This window comes from Hyperoodon ampullatus, assembly GCF_949752795.1.
Source record: "Hyperoodon ampullatus genome assembly, chromosome: 5".
NCBI lineage: Eukaryota > Metazoa > Chordata > Mammalia > Artiodactyla > Ziphiidae > Hyperoodon > Hyperoodon ampullatus.
In genome coordinates this window covers 3,611,994-3,626,636 of record NC_136918.1, presented here as the reverse complement: position 1 = coordinate 3,626,636, position 14,643 = coordinate 3,611,994, and the positions used below count along the sequence as shown (strand labels likewise).

Sequence of the window (14,643 nt, the reverse complement as noted above, 5' to 3'; positions counted from 1 at the left end):
AATAATAAAAAGCCACAGACTAGTAAAAACATATTTGAAAATCATATATCTGATAGAGGACTTGTATCCTGAATATATAAAGAACTCTTACCCAAAATCCAATTATAAAATGAGCAAAAGATCTGAACAAACATTTCAGCAAAGAAGATATACAAATGACTACCATGGGGCTTCCCTGGTGGCGCAGTGGTTGAGAGTCCGCCTGCCGATGCAGGGGACACGGGTTCGTGCCCCGGTCCGGGAAGATCCCACATGTCGCGGAGCAGCTGGGCCCGTGAGCCATGGCCGCTGAGCCTGCGCATCCAGAGCCTGTGCTCCGCAAAGGGAGAGGCCACCAACAGTGAGAAGCCCACGTACCACAAAAAAAAAAAAAAAAAAAAAATGACTACCATGTACATAAAAAGATACTCAACAGGATTAGTCAGATGGAATATGCAAATTAAAACCACAGAGAGATACCACTACTTACCGCTGAAATGGCTATAATGGAAAAGATTGACGATGCTACGTGTCAACAAGGATGGGGAGAACCTGAAACCCTCAATTACACTGCTTGTGGTAATATAAAAGGGTACAGTCACTTTGGGAAAAAATTTGGCAGTTTCTTAAAAAGTTATACATAAACTTATAATGAAACCGAGCAGGACCCTGTGAGGCCCTCCCAAATACAAAAGACTTTCTGTGTCCCCCATTTCTTGTTTGTAGGAAACAGGTTTTAGCCTCCTAGACCTTCCCTGAGTTCCAAAGAACAGACTGAAATAGTTACTAATTAGGGGATTGAGGGAATGCAGAAAGAAATAATAGTGCAGCATGGGGTCTAGGCCTGGTTCCTCCTCAGAGGATGTACGTAACAATTTGATACATATCTCTGAGTTCTTCTACAGGAACACAGGCCCCCTGAGCACAAGCATGTGGACCCCAGACTGGTTGGAACCGGAAGGCTGATGACTGAGATTCCTGAAGCACCACCTGCTACCTCACCACCAAGCAATCAGACACACACCCCTTCCTACTCCCCCCTCCCTCACCTTCCCCTTAAAAACTCCTCCCTGAAACCCACTGGAGGAGTTCAGGTCTTTGCTGGGCCCTACAATAAACTTTTCTCCGCTGCAATCTCCGACATTTCCGTTTGTTTGGCTTCACTGTGCACTGGGCACAAGAACTTGGGTTCAATAATTTGATCCAACAATTTCACTCTTAGGAATCTACTCAAGGGCTATGAAAACCTATGTCCACACAATGAGTTATATACAAATGTCCATAGCAGCATTATTTATGATATTCAAAGTGTAAAAACTACCCAAATGTCCATCAACTAGTGGATGGATAAACAAAATATGGTATATCTATATATTATTATTCAGCAATAAAAACAAACCACTGATACACAGTACAATATGAATGAACCTCAAAAACATTATGTTAAGTGAAGAGAGATGATAAAACTGTAGAGGCAGAAAGCTGATCAGTGGCTACCTAGGGCTGGGTAGGAATTGATTGAAAACAGGCAGGAAGGATTTTTTTGGAGGGAAAGATTTTAAATTGTAGACTGTGGTGATGGTTGCATAAGTTTCTTAAAAATCGTTGAAATGTATGTTTACAATGGATGGATTTTATGCTTTGTAAATTATACCTCAATAAAGCTGTTTTAAAAAATATCAAAAGTCACACAAGACAAAGAGAAATTGAGGAAATGCTCCAGATTGAAGGAGATTAAAGATTAAAGATATATGACAACTAAAGGCAGTACTTAATCCTGGACTGGGGCGGGGGCGGAGGGCGGGGAGGGAGGATAACTATAAAGGCCGTTATTAGGATCATTTGATGAAATATAAATAAGGACCATGAATAAGAATAATACTGATGAATCAATATTAAGTTTCCCAATTACTGTACTCTGTTTATATAAGAATGTCCTTGTTCTTAGAAAACATACAATGAAGGATTTAAGAGATAAAGGAGGCACAATCTCCAATTTACTCTCAAATGTTTCAGAAAAATATGTGCATACAGAGAGAAAATGATAGAGCAAACAGGCAAAATATAAACAACGGGTGAATGTGGGTAAAAGACATACAGGAGTGCCTTTACTCCCCAGTGGTCTATCCCTAGAGCTCAAGTTTAAAGATTAAAAAGTAGGTTTAAGATCTACAAAGTGGCTTCTCAAAGAACACAAGTACTCCCACAACTACCAGAGTATCGTACACAAAGTAAACACACATTTTTCTGACTGATCACAAAGGGCAGTGGCAGGGAATAAAAACCCTCATAAGCCTGCAGGCCAGGGGATGACACGAACAGCTGGCCTGATTAGAAACAACGTCTGCCTGTCTCTGTCCTTTCTTTCCTCCCCTCCCTGGAAATGCTGATCTGTGCCTTCTCTCAAGTTTACATCTGGCAGTATCTCTCCCTCACCCCAACCTCCCTTACTATACTCTCACAACGCACTTCCTACTTCAAATAATGCATTTAATGTTTGTGTTTCTTTTCATTTCTTTCTCTTTTAGTCTGTAAGAAAGCAGATATCTGAAATGATGTTCACTAAATGCTTCTGAATGGTGGGATCTCGGGTGATGGTGGGATTTTTTTCTTCTTTGTACTACAGCTTGAACTTTGTATAATCATCTTGTAATGTCTTAACCCCCCCCCAAAAAAAGTTGCTTTTTTTTAAAACTGTTAATTCTATAGATACATAGAACTGTTAAATTCTATAGATGTATATGTATAACTGAATCACTTTGCTGTGCATCTGAAACTAACAGAACGTTGTTCAACTATACTCTGATATAAAATAAAGTTAAAATGATAATAAAATTCCTAATTTTTAGCAAATCGGTTCATTTTAATCTTTTATATTCCCTCCTCCTTGCTTTTGAAAAAAAATACTTAAGTGACTTTCCCTTCTGAATCATCTTTAATTTTGTTTTCCCCTATAAGTATCAGTGGCCTCTATGAAAAAAAAAGAAAGACAACCCTCCCCACCTTATCCGTTTCCCCAACCAGGGATTGAACCGGGGCCACAGCAGAGTCCTAACCACTAGGCAACCAGGAACCCCCATCTCCCTTGCTTTTCATCCACCCTTCATGCCACCCCAATGGCACAGGAAGGAGCTGCAGGACACAGTGAGGTCAGATGGGGAAGCTCTGACCAGGACACAGCTTAGAGAACTCCCTGCACTCCTCCCTTCTCTATTAATGGCTTCTCACCAGAAAGATGTCTGCGTAGCCAGCCAAAGACTCTACGCCCTCTTGGATCCGTGCTCCCCCAGAGTCATTCAGTCCAATCACCGGAGCCCCCACCGTCATGGCGTGGTCCATGATCTGAGAGAGCAGGAAAATCTTTTGTGAGACAACTGATCCCGTCATGAAAAACAGCATTTACAAAGCACCATGGTGGTTTTCTGGAAAATGTTCTGAGTGTACTTTTCAAAACAGGAGTCCATAACACTGGCTCCATTCCACATGATGAGTGGGTACCTCGTGGAAGACAGAAAATCAGATACTTAAACCGCTGATGAAAGCCCCCCAAGCAGCCAAGAGCCAAAGCACTTCCCATTTGCAGGGGCAAAGACTGTTCATGGCAACCATTTCTAGAGCCTCAGGCCCAGGCTGTAATATTTTTTTCAGCCTGGGCCTGAACAAAATATTCTGAACTGATAGACAGAACGGCAAAGCAGTATTTTTGTGAAAGTAAATGTGGACCCATCTATTAACTGGAGGCCAGGCCCAGGCCTTTTACTTCTAATAAGACAGATTTTCCTCATGGGTCAGTAGTTGACAGTCTAATGAGCAACATTTCTAATTTCCTTGAGAATTTACAAAGCACTTTCACTTACATCACCTCATTTAGCAATCACAACAGAGGCAATAAGAAGAGGAAATTAGGAAGGTTTAAAAGTTTAGTGATTGGCCCAAGGTCTCAGGAGCAACACATGACAGGACCACACGGAGAAGCCAGATATTCCATTACACAGGGAAGCCCTGCCCAGCTACTAAAAGTCAACTCTACCTTTATTCCAAAACTCCCCAAATATGATCTACACTTTTATTCACCACCAGAGCATCTCATCTGCAGCAGCATTTTTAAAATACCATCACATAATCCTTGCACTGCTTTTTTAGTACCTGGTTTCTCCACCTAGACCATGGGTTCTTTACTTGGGGTCCTCAGAACCGTAAGGAGCCTGTGAGTAGATTTCAATGAACTTGGAAAATTTTACATTTTTTTAGCCACAGCAGTATTAGAAATACCTGTGACTTTCTCATTAATAGAAACCACAGATTTTTATGCCACATTAAAGTTGCTGCAAATATCTTTTTTTTTTTTTTTGTCACACCGCACGGCATGTGGGATCTTAGTTCCCCAACCAGGGATCGAACCTGTGCCCCCTGCAGTGGAAGTGTGGAGTCTTAACCTCTGGACCACCAGGAAAGTCCCACTTTCTGGTGGGTCCCACTTTCTGGCAGATATCTTGAAATATTGTTTTCAACTCATGCCAACTCTGAAATTATAGCAGTTTATCCACTGCTAAATCTCGTTATTTAATTCATTAATAAGGAAGCATATATATTACAAATGGGATTTTTTAATTTTCAATCTCTTGTAATCCTACATATTACTTTATGCATGTGTAAAAATGCGGGTCCAGGGACTTCCCCAGCAGTCCAGTGGTTAAGACTTCACCTTCCAATGCAAGGGGTGCAGGTTCAATCCCTGGTCGGGGAGCTGATATCCCACATGCCTCATGCCAAAAAACCAAAACATAAAACAGAAGCAATATTGTAACAAATTCAATAAAGACTTTAAATTTTAAAAAAATATAAAAAATGCGGGTCCGGCTTCACCAGCCTGCCAAAGGGATCCATGCTACAAAAAATGTTAAGACCTTCTGCCCTGGATTGAAGGCACCTTCAGGTCAGCACCACATCCTGCACACCTCTGCCCCACCGCATGTGACTGATGAAAGTACTGAGTTTGTTTTCAATATTAAATACTTACTTTGGGGGCTTCCCTGGTGGCGCAGTGGTTAAGAATCCACCTGCCAATGCAGGGGACACAGGTTTGAGCCCTGGTCCGGGAAGATCCCACATGCCACGGAGCAACTAAGCCTGTGCGCCACAGCTACTGAGCCTGCGCTCTAGAGACCGTGAGCCACAACTACTGAGCCCATGACCCACAACTACTGAAGCCCATGCGCCTAGAGCCCGCGCTCCACAACAAGAGAAGCCACCACAATGAGAAGCCTGCACACCACAAGGAAGAGTAGTCCCTGCTCACCGCAATTAGAGAAAGCCCGCACACAGCAACGGAGACCCAATGCAGCCAAAAATAAAATAAAATAAAAATTTTTTAAAGAAAATTTATTAAAAATAAATACTTACTTTGCAGATCTTTTGGGCATGTGCTCCCGACAGGCTGCCTCCAAAAACTGTAAAATCCTAAAAAGAAAACAAATCAAAAAATAATATGGAGTGACTAGCCAGAGATGAAGACCCAATAGGAGGAGGAAATGGAAAATTCATAGATAAAAGTTTTTAAAGGATTTTCAGAAGTTTAAAAGATTAGGGGAAAAGTGTGACAAAGTACTCCATAGAATAAATAGTGAATAAAATGTCTTAAAAGGAGTTCATGTAATGTGAAGAGCAAAAGACCTAGTCTTTGTATACAAAAATGACTTGTAGCTCTGAGGGAAGGAAAACTTTTCAGGCAGAATTAACCCAAAAAAATCAGATTCTATGGAGGTCAAACAGACATTTCTATTACTAGGAAATATCTGCTGTTTTGATAAAGGAGGTGAAAGAAGTGAATCAGAGTCCTCACTGCTTCTTGCTTCTGGATTTTCATTACCCTCTGATATAAAAAGCTTCTTGTAGGAATGACCTCCTTCCTAAACCCCCATCAAAAAGATAGCAGGGAATTAAAAACACATGCAGCCCATGAGGACAAAAAAGGAAGAGGAGACAATAGCAGATGAGAGAGTGAACAAATGAGGGAAGTGAAAGCACAAGAATATCTGACTTGGAGCAAATGGAAGCCTTTACACCTGCGGAGGGAGTAACCACAGGAGGGGACAGCCCAGGAACCAGAGAAAGTGCGGTGGAAAGCAGACTGACAGGAAGTCTGTGTTGGGAGCAGTTAGACCCCACAGGGCCTCTTCTTCACCTGGAGAGGAGAAAAGAGGTTTACGCTCTAAAGAAACTTAACCAGAGGGCTTCTGGAGTCACAATCCCCAGCCACAAAAGGCAGCAAAGGCAAGGCTGAAAACAGGTGAGATGCCTAATCTGTACAGTGACTGATGAGCCACTGCTGGCCCCTCCTTCCCCCCACCCCCCTCCCCCAGAACACATCTAAAGCCAATTATCACGCAAAAGACTGCGACTGCTTCTCTGGAAAAACAGAAGCTCCCCGCAGAAAACAGTGTCTGCAGATATTAACATTTGGGGGATCACGACAAAAAAGCTGACCCATCACTCCTCCCCCTCAGTATCCTTCAGGGCCTGCTTCACATGCCCCATTTTCCCTAAAGCTTTCCTGGATCCGGATGTGATCTTCCCTTGTCCTGAGCCCATGGCACTTGCCCAGAACCTCTCACCGGCTATCAGTAACTGTAGCCACTCCTGTTCTGCCCCATTCTACCTACAAAGTGATTAGCTTCTCCAGGGCAAGAACTGTCTCGGTCATCTCCCCGTCCCCCTCACTCCCACCCAAACCCACGGGCATAAGAGGTGCTCCAAAGCATCAATTCAATGAATTTTTGTTATCTCCTTAATAGTTAAGGGAACATTGTGCCCAGAAAGCACAACAGCCTTCTTTGTTCTAGCTATCTTACTAATGGTTCCTTCTATACAATTCTTTGCCTAGCTCTCATAAATTACAAAAAAGAGAGAAGATCCCTTCTAGTTAGGCATTTGGCAGACCCACTTATAACAGTTTTAAAATACTTTAAAAGTAATTCTATTAGCAAATGAGTACTGTCTAAATAACTCTTAAAATAATCAAGTATAATTATTTTACTCTCAAACCTGGAAAACATTCTAGGTTCCTAAATAAGCTCTATACCTTTAAGATCTGTAAAAGAAACTAAATATTTAGAATTATATACATATTTCCGTCTCTTAGTGGAGGAAAAAAAAAATCAAACAAAAAATAGTATACAACATGTTCTCTGTGTCAGTTTTCTACTGCTGCTGTAACAAATTACCACAAATTCAGTGGCTTGAAACAACACACATTCATTATCTTACAGTTCTGTCATTTAGAAGTCCTACATGGGTCTCAGTGAGCTAAAATCAAGCTTAGCAGGGCTATGCTCCTTTCTGGAGGCCCCAGAGGAGAATCTGTTGTCTTATCTTTTCCAGCTTCTAGAGACCATCTGTTTACATTCCTCACCTCATGACCCCCGTCCTCCCTCTTCTAAGCCGGCAACAGCAGACCAAGTCCTTCTCACATAGCATTACTCTGACCTCCCCTTCTGCCTCTCTCCCACTTTTAAGGGCCCTTGTGATTACACTGGGCCCACCTGGATAACCCAAGCTATTCTATTTTAAGGTCAACTGATGAGTAACATTAATTCCATCTGCAAGCTTAATTCCCCTTTGTCAGGTAAAATTACATATTCACAGGTTTCAGGGATTAGGATTTGGATATATTTTCAGGCCATTATTCCACCTACTACATTCTACTATGGTGTCCGTGTGAAGAAACTGTATGTCTTGATGCAGCCTAACAAAAATTGTTTGAACTCTTTCATGAAAGCCTAAAACTCAAGGGGCCTGTGGCCCTGAGTCAAATCCCCTCTGCCCAAGCTGCATCCGTTGCACTCCCTCAGGTCCACACAATCTGCCCAGGACACAGCTGCCCTCCCGGCACACACCCAACCTGCCAAGAGGACTCTCACTCACTTGGATAAACTCCTGGTTCCTAGGACTTCTTAGATGACTTCTGCCCTGTGATCCTCCCCCAAACCGACTAAGGAGCCTTTCTCCCTCATTAAAAACACCCTATTACATTATAATAGTGTAATACTCCGGACATACGCACTAAGAAACAAAGTAATTCCCTCACCTGCCCCAACTACAGGCAAGTTTTCATTCCCCAGGACTGCTTTCTTCTCACGTATTTTGTTCCTGGCTCTGCCCTCAAGGAAACCTCAGCCAATTAGAGTATGAAATACCTGACTGAAGACATAAACCAATCTTCCATTGATTCGGCCCCGTCCAGTGACCACACTGTCTCCAGGAAACTACCAGAAAAATAGAAAAATAAAAGTTAAAAAAACCAAATACTTCTCTTAATTAATTTCACAGTTATGCCCCAAGGAAAGACTCCCCCTAAAAAAAACCACACCCCAAATTCCTTAAAATTCAATATGAATAAAGAACATGAAGGAATCCCCGCTTCCCCCCTCAGCTCTGCAACAGCAAGCACTGGGCTACTGCTTTATCAACAGAACACTGTAGTTTTGGGCCTCACCCTCCTTCCTAAAAGCAGAATAATCAGGGGACCCCCTAGGGATGCCACTACCAAACGCTCACAGGAGGAAGGGGAATATATAAAAAAACATGGCAACTTCTACATAGCCACACATCCCACCCCCAAACCTTAAAAAGACAAACCTATCATTTTGCTTGGAATTCTGACAGTCACTGTGTGGCCCATAATGGCTCAAATGGAGCCAGCAAGTTTAGTGCCAAGGTTACAAATCTTTGAGCATAGTCTTGAAAATAAATGGACCAAAAGAGAGTCCAAAGAACTCTGTGCACCATGGAGAACACCCAACTGAAGGAACAAGCGTTGGTAACTCTGACCTCCAAAACTCCAAGGCATAAACTTAAAGTATGTCAAAAGAGGCGACTGGTTAGCCTTTAGGGGTCCCTGGTGCCTAGGCAGACCAGAACACAATCAAAAAATATTCTCAACTCTCCTTCTAAGTTTGTCATTCTATACCAGCGAGAACTGTGAACCCACACCGGAGCCCTGGGAGCTGGGCCAGAGTTACCCTGCACAAGGTATGAGTAGTGCACCCACATTCCTTCTTCTGTAGACAAAGGTGAGTGGGGAACCTGGAGGCCCCAGCAGTGCTTCTCAAGAGGCACTTGTGCAATTCCAGGGCCCCACACTTGAAAATGTTTCAATGCATCCTGAATCCGGAAAGGACTTCATTAATCTAGTGTGTCGAACAGCAGGGCCACAGCGGGTAAGTGAAACCTGGAGGCTTGCACCACCACTGTGAACAGATACCTTATTCTTATCAGCAGCCATTCCAAAATCTGCACATCTGTGTTCCACAAACATGTCGCTCTCAACAAAACTGCCAGGGTCCAGCAAGAGACTGATCCGCTCTCTGGCCGTTAGCTTTCCCTAAAATGCAACAAAAATCGCTCAGTGATGTCATCATAGACAAAAGTCAGTAAGCAAGGAGTGCTCATGGGAGGGCCAGGAGGACTAGTTTTTGCCTTCACCCTACGTGAAAGCCTCTATTCCATAAACCTGCCCAAGAGAAAGGTGTTATCAGTAGAATTCAGCCAGTAAGGAAATCAGGGCAGACCGGCTGTTCCAGGAGCCACTAACTGTGGAAGCAAATTAAGGGAGGAGGAGGGAAAGGCAGAGAGGAGACGTGGGGGTGAGGAGAGCCTGACCCTGGAGCAAGATAACGAGTTCTACAAACATTTACTGGAGACCCAACGAGCAGGAAAAAGGAGAACGGAGAAGCAGGAAATAGAAAACTAAAGCAGGCTTCATGAAGGGTCTGAGGCTACACCCTCAGGTTCACAAGCTTTTTCTAAGGAACCCCACAGAAGCTCACCTCACTAGGGTCCAGCCCCAAGGACACTTCCTGGTTCTTCTCCTGCCTCCTCCAGGGTCTTCTCCTACATTGGGGGCCCTGCTTAGGAACCCTACCCCTGACAGTGACTCCGTGATACACAGACAACCCCACAGCAGAGAGTGGCTTCGTAAAAAAAGAGTGGGACAGAGAGTGCTAAAGAGCTCACTTGAGAGGAGTTAAAAAATGGTTCTTGGAGGGGGTGAGGTTGGAGACCTCAACCTGTCAAGAGTCTCCATTGTTTGGGCTCCCAGGTCCTTAGACCAAGACCAATAACTGGGCCCACTGTCTATCCCCAACCCCTGTTTACAAAAAAAAAAAAAAAAAGCCTCTAACTAGCTATATTCTCCCTTTAAGAAGGAAGCCAAAGCCAGTGAGGTGGTATTAAAACAAAAGGTAATCCTCTACACTACTGTGTAAAATAAAATAAGTTTTCAAGAAAGTAATTTGGTGGGCTTCCCTGGTGGCGCAGTGGTTGAGAGTCCGCCTGCCGATGCAGGGGACACGGGTTCGTGCCCCAGTCCGGAAGGATCCCACATGCCGCGGAGCAGCTGGGCCCGTGAGCCATGGCCGCTGAGCCTGGGCGTCCGGAGCCTGTGCTCCACAACGGGAGAGGCCGCAACAGTGAGAGGCCCGCGTACCGCCAAAAAAAAAAAAAAAGAAAGAAAGAAAGCAATTTGGCAATATATGTCAGTGTTAAAAATATTCCTATCTTTTGACCCAGTAATTCCATTTCTGGGAATCTATCCTGTGGAAGTAGTCCAAATATTGTGTAAAAGGGTATGGAGTAGGAGATTTAAACCAAGTAAGCCTCCTGACTAAGTCAGCCTTGGCAAAAGAAAAACAGTTTCTGGAGGCTGCATCTAAATCCAGTAAGATCCGCCTGGAAATGGGTGGGATGATGTTCCAGGGAGGGACTAAGCCATGGGCCCCAACAGCACTGACAGGCCTTTCCAGATAATCAAAAGTTCCCTCACAGAACTTTCCTGGAGGTCCAGGGGTTAAGAATCCCTGCTTCCACTGCAGGGGGCACCCGTTGGATCCCTGGCTGGGAAACTAAGATCCCGCATGCCACTCGATGCGGCCAAAAAATAATAATAATAAAGCTCCCTCAACCCAGACACTGCCACCCCAGGGACCTCAGGGGAGGGAGGACACCACACACTCTCAACCAAATTTACATCTCACTCCCAAATGGCAAAAAGGAACTGTCATCTTCAGGCTCTTGTCAAATGGGCATTTACAACATCTAAATTGACACTCAAATTAGAGTTAAAGGGCCAGTGCAAATGTCCTCACTAAAGACCCCACTACCCCCACGCCTGTAAATTTATGCCTCAGTGTCCTTCACCTCTACAAATTTCACTTTTGCATCTTCCAGGTTGGTTATTTAACCCATCCAGCACATCAGGCCAGACTCACCAGTGTCCGGGACGCACTGAGCGAGCCTCGTTTCAACTCCCAAGTCACCGATCTGGGCCTCGCAGTACCCCGGGCAGTGGGTGGCAGTGCCTCAGCTGCTCACGCCAGCCAAACTCTCTGAGTAACCTGAGCACCCCCAGGAAAAAACACCTGCTTCCGAAGGTGTCTTTCCTTCCCAGCAAGCACGCTGATACCCTAAAGGAGGTCCGGCTGGCATTCGGGGGGCAGAGTTTCCACAAGTTCCCTGCGCACACCACACAGCCACCCAAGGTGAATGTGAGTTTGCCCATGTGACTTCCCCTGCCAAACGCCCTGATTTTCCTGCTTCCATAATGGAGCAAGAACCTACCACCACTCTTTCATGGGGCATGAGAAGAACAAGATTTTTTTTTTAATTAAGTGTCTATCATTGCTTCACTATCTTATTCCAGTAAGATTACAAGGGGAGAATTATTACCATCTTCTATTTTGAAAAAATTGACTCCAAACGAGTAACTTGTCCAAAAGTTCATAGCTGTTAAGCTGTTAAGCCGCTGGAGCCCAGCCAAACCCGTCTAAAATTCCAAAGGGAAAGCAGACAGTGACAAAGCACAACGGTGCTTGTCCTCATTTTACCTGCCCCACTGAAAGGCAACAGGTTCACAAGGTGAACATCCCCGGCTCCGCCCCGCCCCTCGCGGCATCGCGCGGATTGGCTGGAAGGCCCCGTACGCCGCGAGCCGCGCACGCTGTGATAGGTCGCGACCGCCGGAAGCGGGCTGGGCTGGGCCCCTTTGGGACTCACTCGCTTATGCTGCGCGTCGATGCGGCGCTGTCCTCCTCCCAGTAGTGCGGCTTGACGCTTGTTCTCGATGCGCTCGTTAACAGAGACAGGCTGGGTGCACACGCTGCGCACCGCGGCCCGGAGACTTCTCACTACAGCACTGAGCCTGATTCCGGGTGCCGCCACGCGTATTGCCGCCGCCGCCATTTTTGCTTTACCAGCGCACCTGAGTGCGCATGTGCGTTGTGTGCACACCGCGGGGTTTGCGCCTGCGCAGCGTCGGCGGGACTTAGGGAGCCTGTGGGCTGGAATGCGGAGCGCGTTTAGCAGAAAGGCAGGAGAGCTCGGCTACGCTAGGGCGTCACCGTCAGTTGTGTGGGATTGGTGAACCGATGTGCCCGCCAGGCTGCACAGAAGAGCGACTTAGCCCTGCTTTTCTCTGGCTACCTAGACCCCTGGTTTTGTCCTCCCACTTTCTTCAGAAAATAAAGTTAACCAGCGTTTGATGAACACTGTACCAAGTGTTGCTTTAAGCATTTACCTGCATTAACTTACTATCCTGATTTCACAGGTGTAGCAAATGAAGCACAGAGAGGTAGAGTGATTTGATCAGCCAAGACTAGCGATGTAGTGGAACCAGGATTCAAACACAGACGTATTATGTACCACTTACTGAGCACCAGGCTTCAGCATCACCTGAAAGCGAGTTGGAAATGCAAACTTTCAAATTCTCAGGCTCCATCCAAGACCTACTGAATCAGAAATTCTGGGGATGTTGCCAGCAATCTGTTTCAACAGATGGCCTGTAGGTGATTTTGATGCTTGCTCGAGTTTGAGAACCACTGCTCTAGGGATTTAGAACTGAACTGTTGGGAGCTTGTCCTTCTGTTTCCCCAGCTAACAGTCAGCTCTTCAAAGCAAAGAACAAGGTGTATATTTCACATTCTTAGCCTCAGAAAACTGCTAAAGTTGATTATTAACCCCGCCGAGCTCCAGCTCACAGCCAGGGCCTTCATAAAGTCCAAACTCTGGCCTGAGACTTTAACGTTAATAGAACTCAATTTAGCAAACATTTTTGAGCAGCTGCTATGTGCCAAGAACTAACCACTAGTACTTATTACTTTCCTGGAGTAGGAATTGTTCACCTACATATGCAGTGAAGCTGAGGGTCTAAGGCTTGAAGGCATGTGGCTGGACAAAGCCCACCTGCATCTCTCTGACTCCATAGTAGATGCTCTTGGCCCTGCATCTGGGTCCCTGCTTTAAGGACCTTTCCAATCTAGAGAGGTGGACAAAGGACCAGCCTGGTAGCACAGGGGAGAATTTAGGCAAGGCTGGGTGTGTAAAGCAGAGTTATCTCTGAGAAGGTAGCTGCATGCCAGGAATAATGGCCTGTTCAGATTCACACACATGGTTGAGTCCCCAGCTTTTGGGAGAATGGTGGTACATGAGCCTGAAAAGCAGGGATGTAGTTACAGTGTGAAGAATTTTGCCATATTCAGACACTGGGACTTGATTTGGGTTGGGGCATTGGAACTCCTTTGTCCTAAGAAGCTTTGCAGATCCCTCTCCTGTGGCACATCTCACACGGTGTTAACATTGTTTAGAACTCTTCCCAACTAAATTCCCAAGCCAGAGGGCAGGGACTGTGGCAGCTTGCTCACCACTGTGGCCCTTGCACCTGGAACAAGGCGCAACACACAGGAGGCCTTCAGAATGTATTTGTGAAATTGAACTGAGCTAGCGAATAGACAATAGCATGTTTTCTCCTATGCCTATTCATCCTTCCAGGCCCTACTCAGGTATTTCCTCAAGGCAGTCTACACTGATCCTCCCTCTACCTGGGTTAGGGAAACTATCGGTCCCTCGGGAAGCAAGGAAGATTTTGTTCTTATTTAACTTTGAGTAACCAGCATTTAGCAGAAAGCCCAGCACAGAAGGGATCCAGAGACAACTGTTAGACTGAACCTAAGTGCTCCCTCCAGGTAGTTCTCTTTCCCTCCCCTTCCTTCTCCTCCCAGTCTTCTTTTTTGCTGTACTAGTGCCCCACCCATGGGTGCTCAATACAGAATTCTAAAGATCTATCATGTTTTTTCTCCTACTTCAGATGCAAGACCCAGCCTAGGGTGGGTGGGAGGAGGAGGAGGAGGATTTATTAACCCAACAATTGCCCTTTGGAATCCTTGCATGCTCTGGCCTATTTTCCTGTCCCTAGTGCCCCTTCACTGAATTACTATGTCTGAGTTATTTCTACACTTCAAGACAGGAGTCACCCTGATCTGGCCATCCTATTCTTGTCAATGACCGCTGTCAGCAAAAATGGGTGAAATAGAAGGAAGGAGTAAATTTGGAAGAGGTGCCATATTTGGGAGAGTGTGTTAGTCTGAATCTTCAGAGAAGCAGCTGCCAAGAGGGGAATTAAACATGTAAGAAATCAGTTAGGGGACCACCTGTGAGAGAAAATGGAGCAAAACCTGGGAGAGGCTGGGAGAACTATCAGTCAGGCTGCAATCCAACTCCTCTGAACCCCAGTCAAGGAGAAAGAGAAGGAAGAAGGGTGACTAGGAGCTTTTTAGACTACTATGCAGTTTGAAGGAAAGTTCAGCAAGGCTGTTAAGTCCTGGAGCCAAAATA

The 14,643-nt window shown here is 45.1% G+C and overlaps 1 protein-coding gene across 1 annotated transcript in view; it reads right to left on the bottom strand.

Moving 5' to 3' along the window:
• The window catches only part of PCCB (propionyl-CoA carboxylase subunit beta), a gene marked incomplete at its 5' end in the record, with an annotated part of 80,899 nt that extends 68,683 nt beyond the window's left edge, over positions 1–12,216 (bottom strand). Inside the window, 5 exons of the mRNA XM_079704481.1 lie at positions 3,208–3,321; positions 5,383–5,439; positions 8,175–8,243; positions 9,242–9,361; positions 12,031–12,216. Coding sequence (XP_079560607.1) covers positions 3,208–3,321; positions 5,383–5,439; positions 8,175–8,243; positions 9,242–9,361; positions 12,031–12,216 — 546 coding nt within the window. The remainder of the gene's footprint in view (positions 1–3,207; positions 3,322–5,382; positions 5,440–8,174; positions 8,244–9,241; positions 9,362–12,030) is intronic.
• Between the last annotated feature and the right edge of the window lie 2,427 nt (positions 12,217–14,643).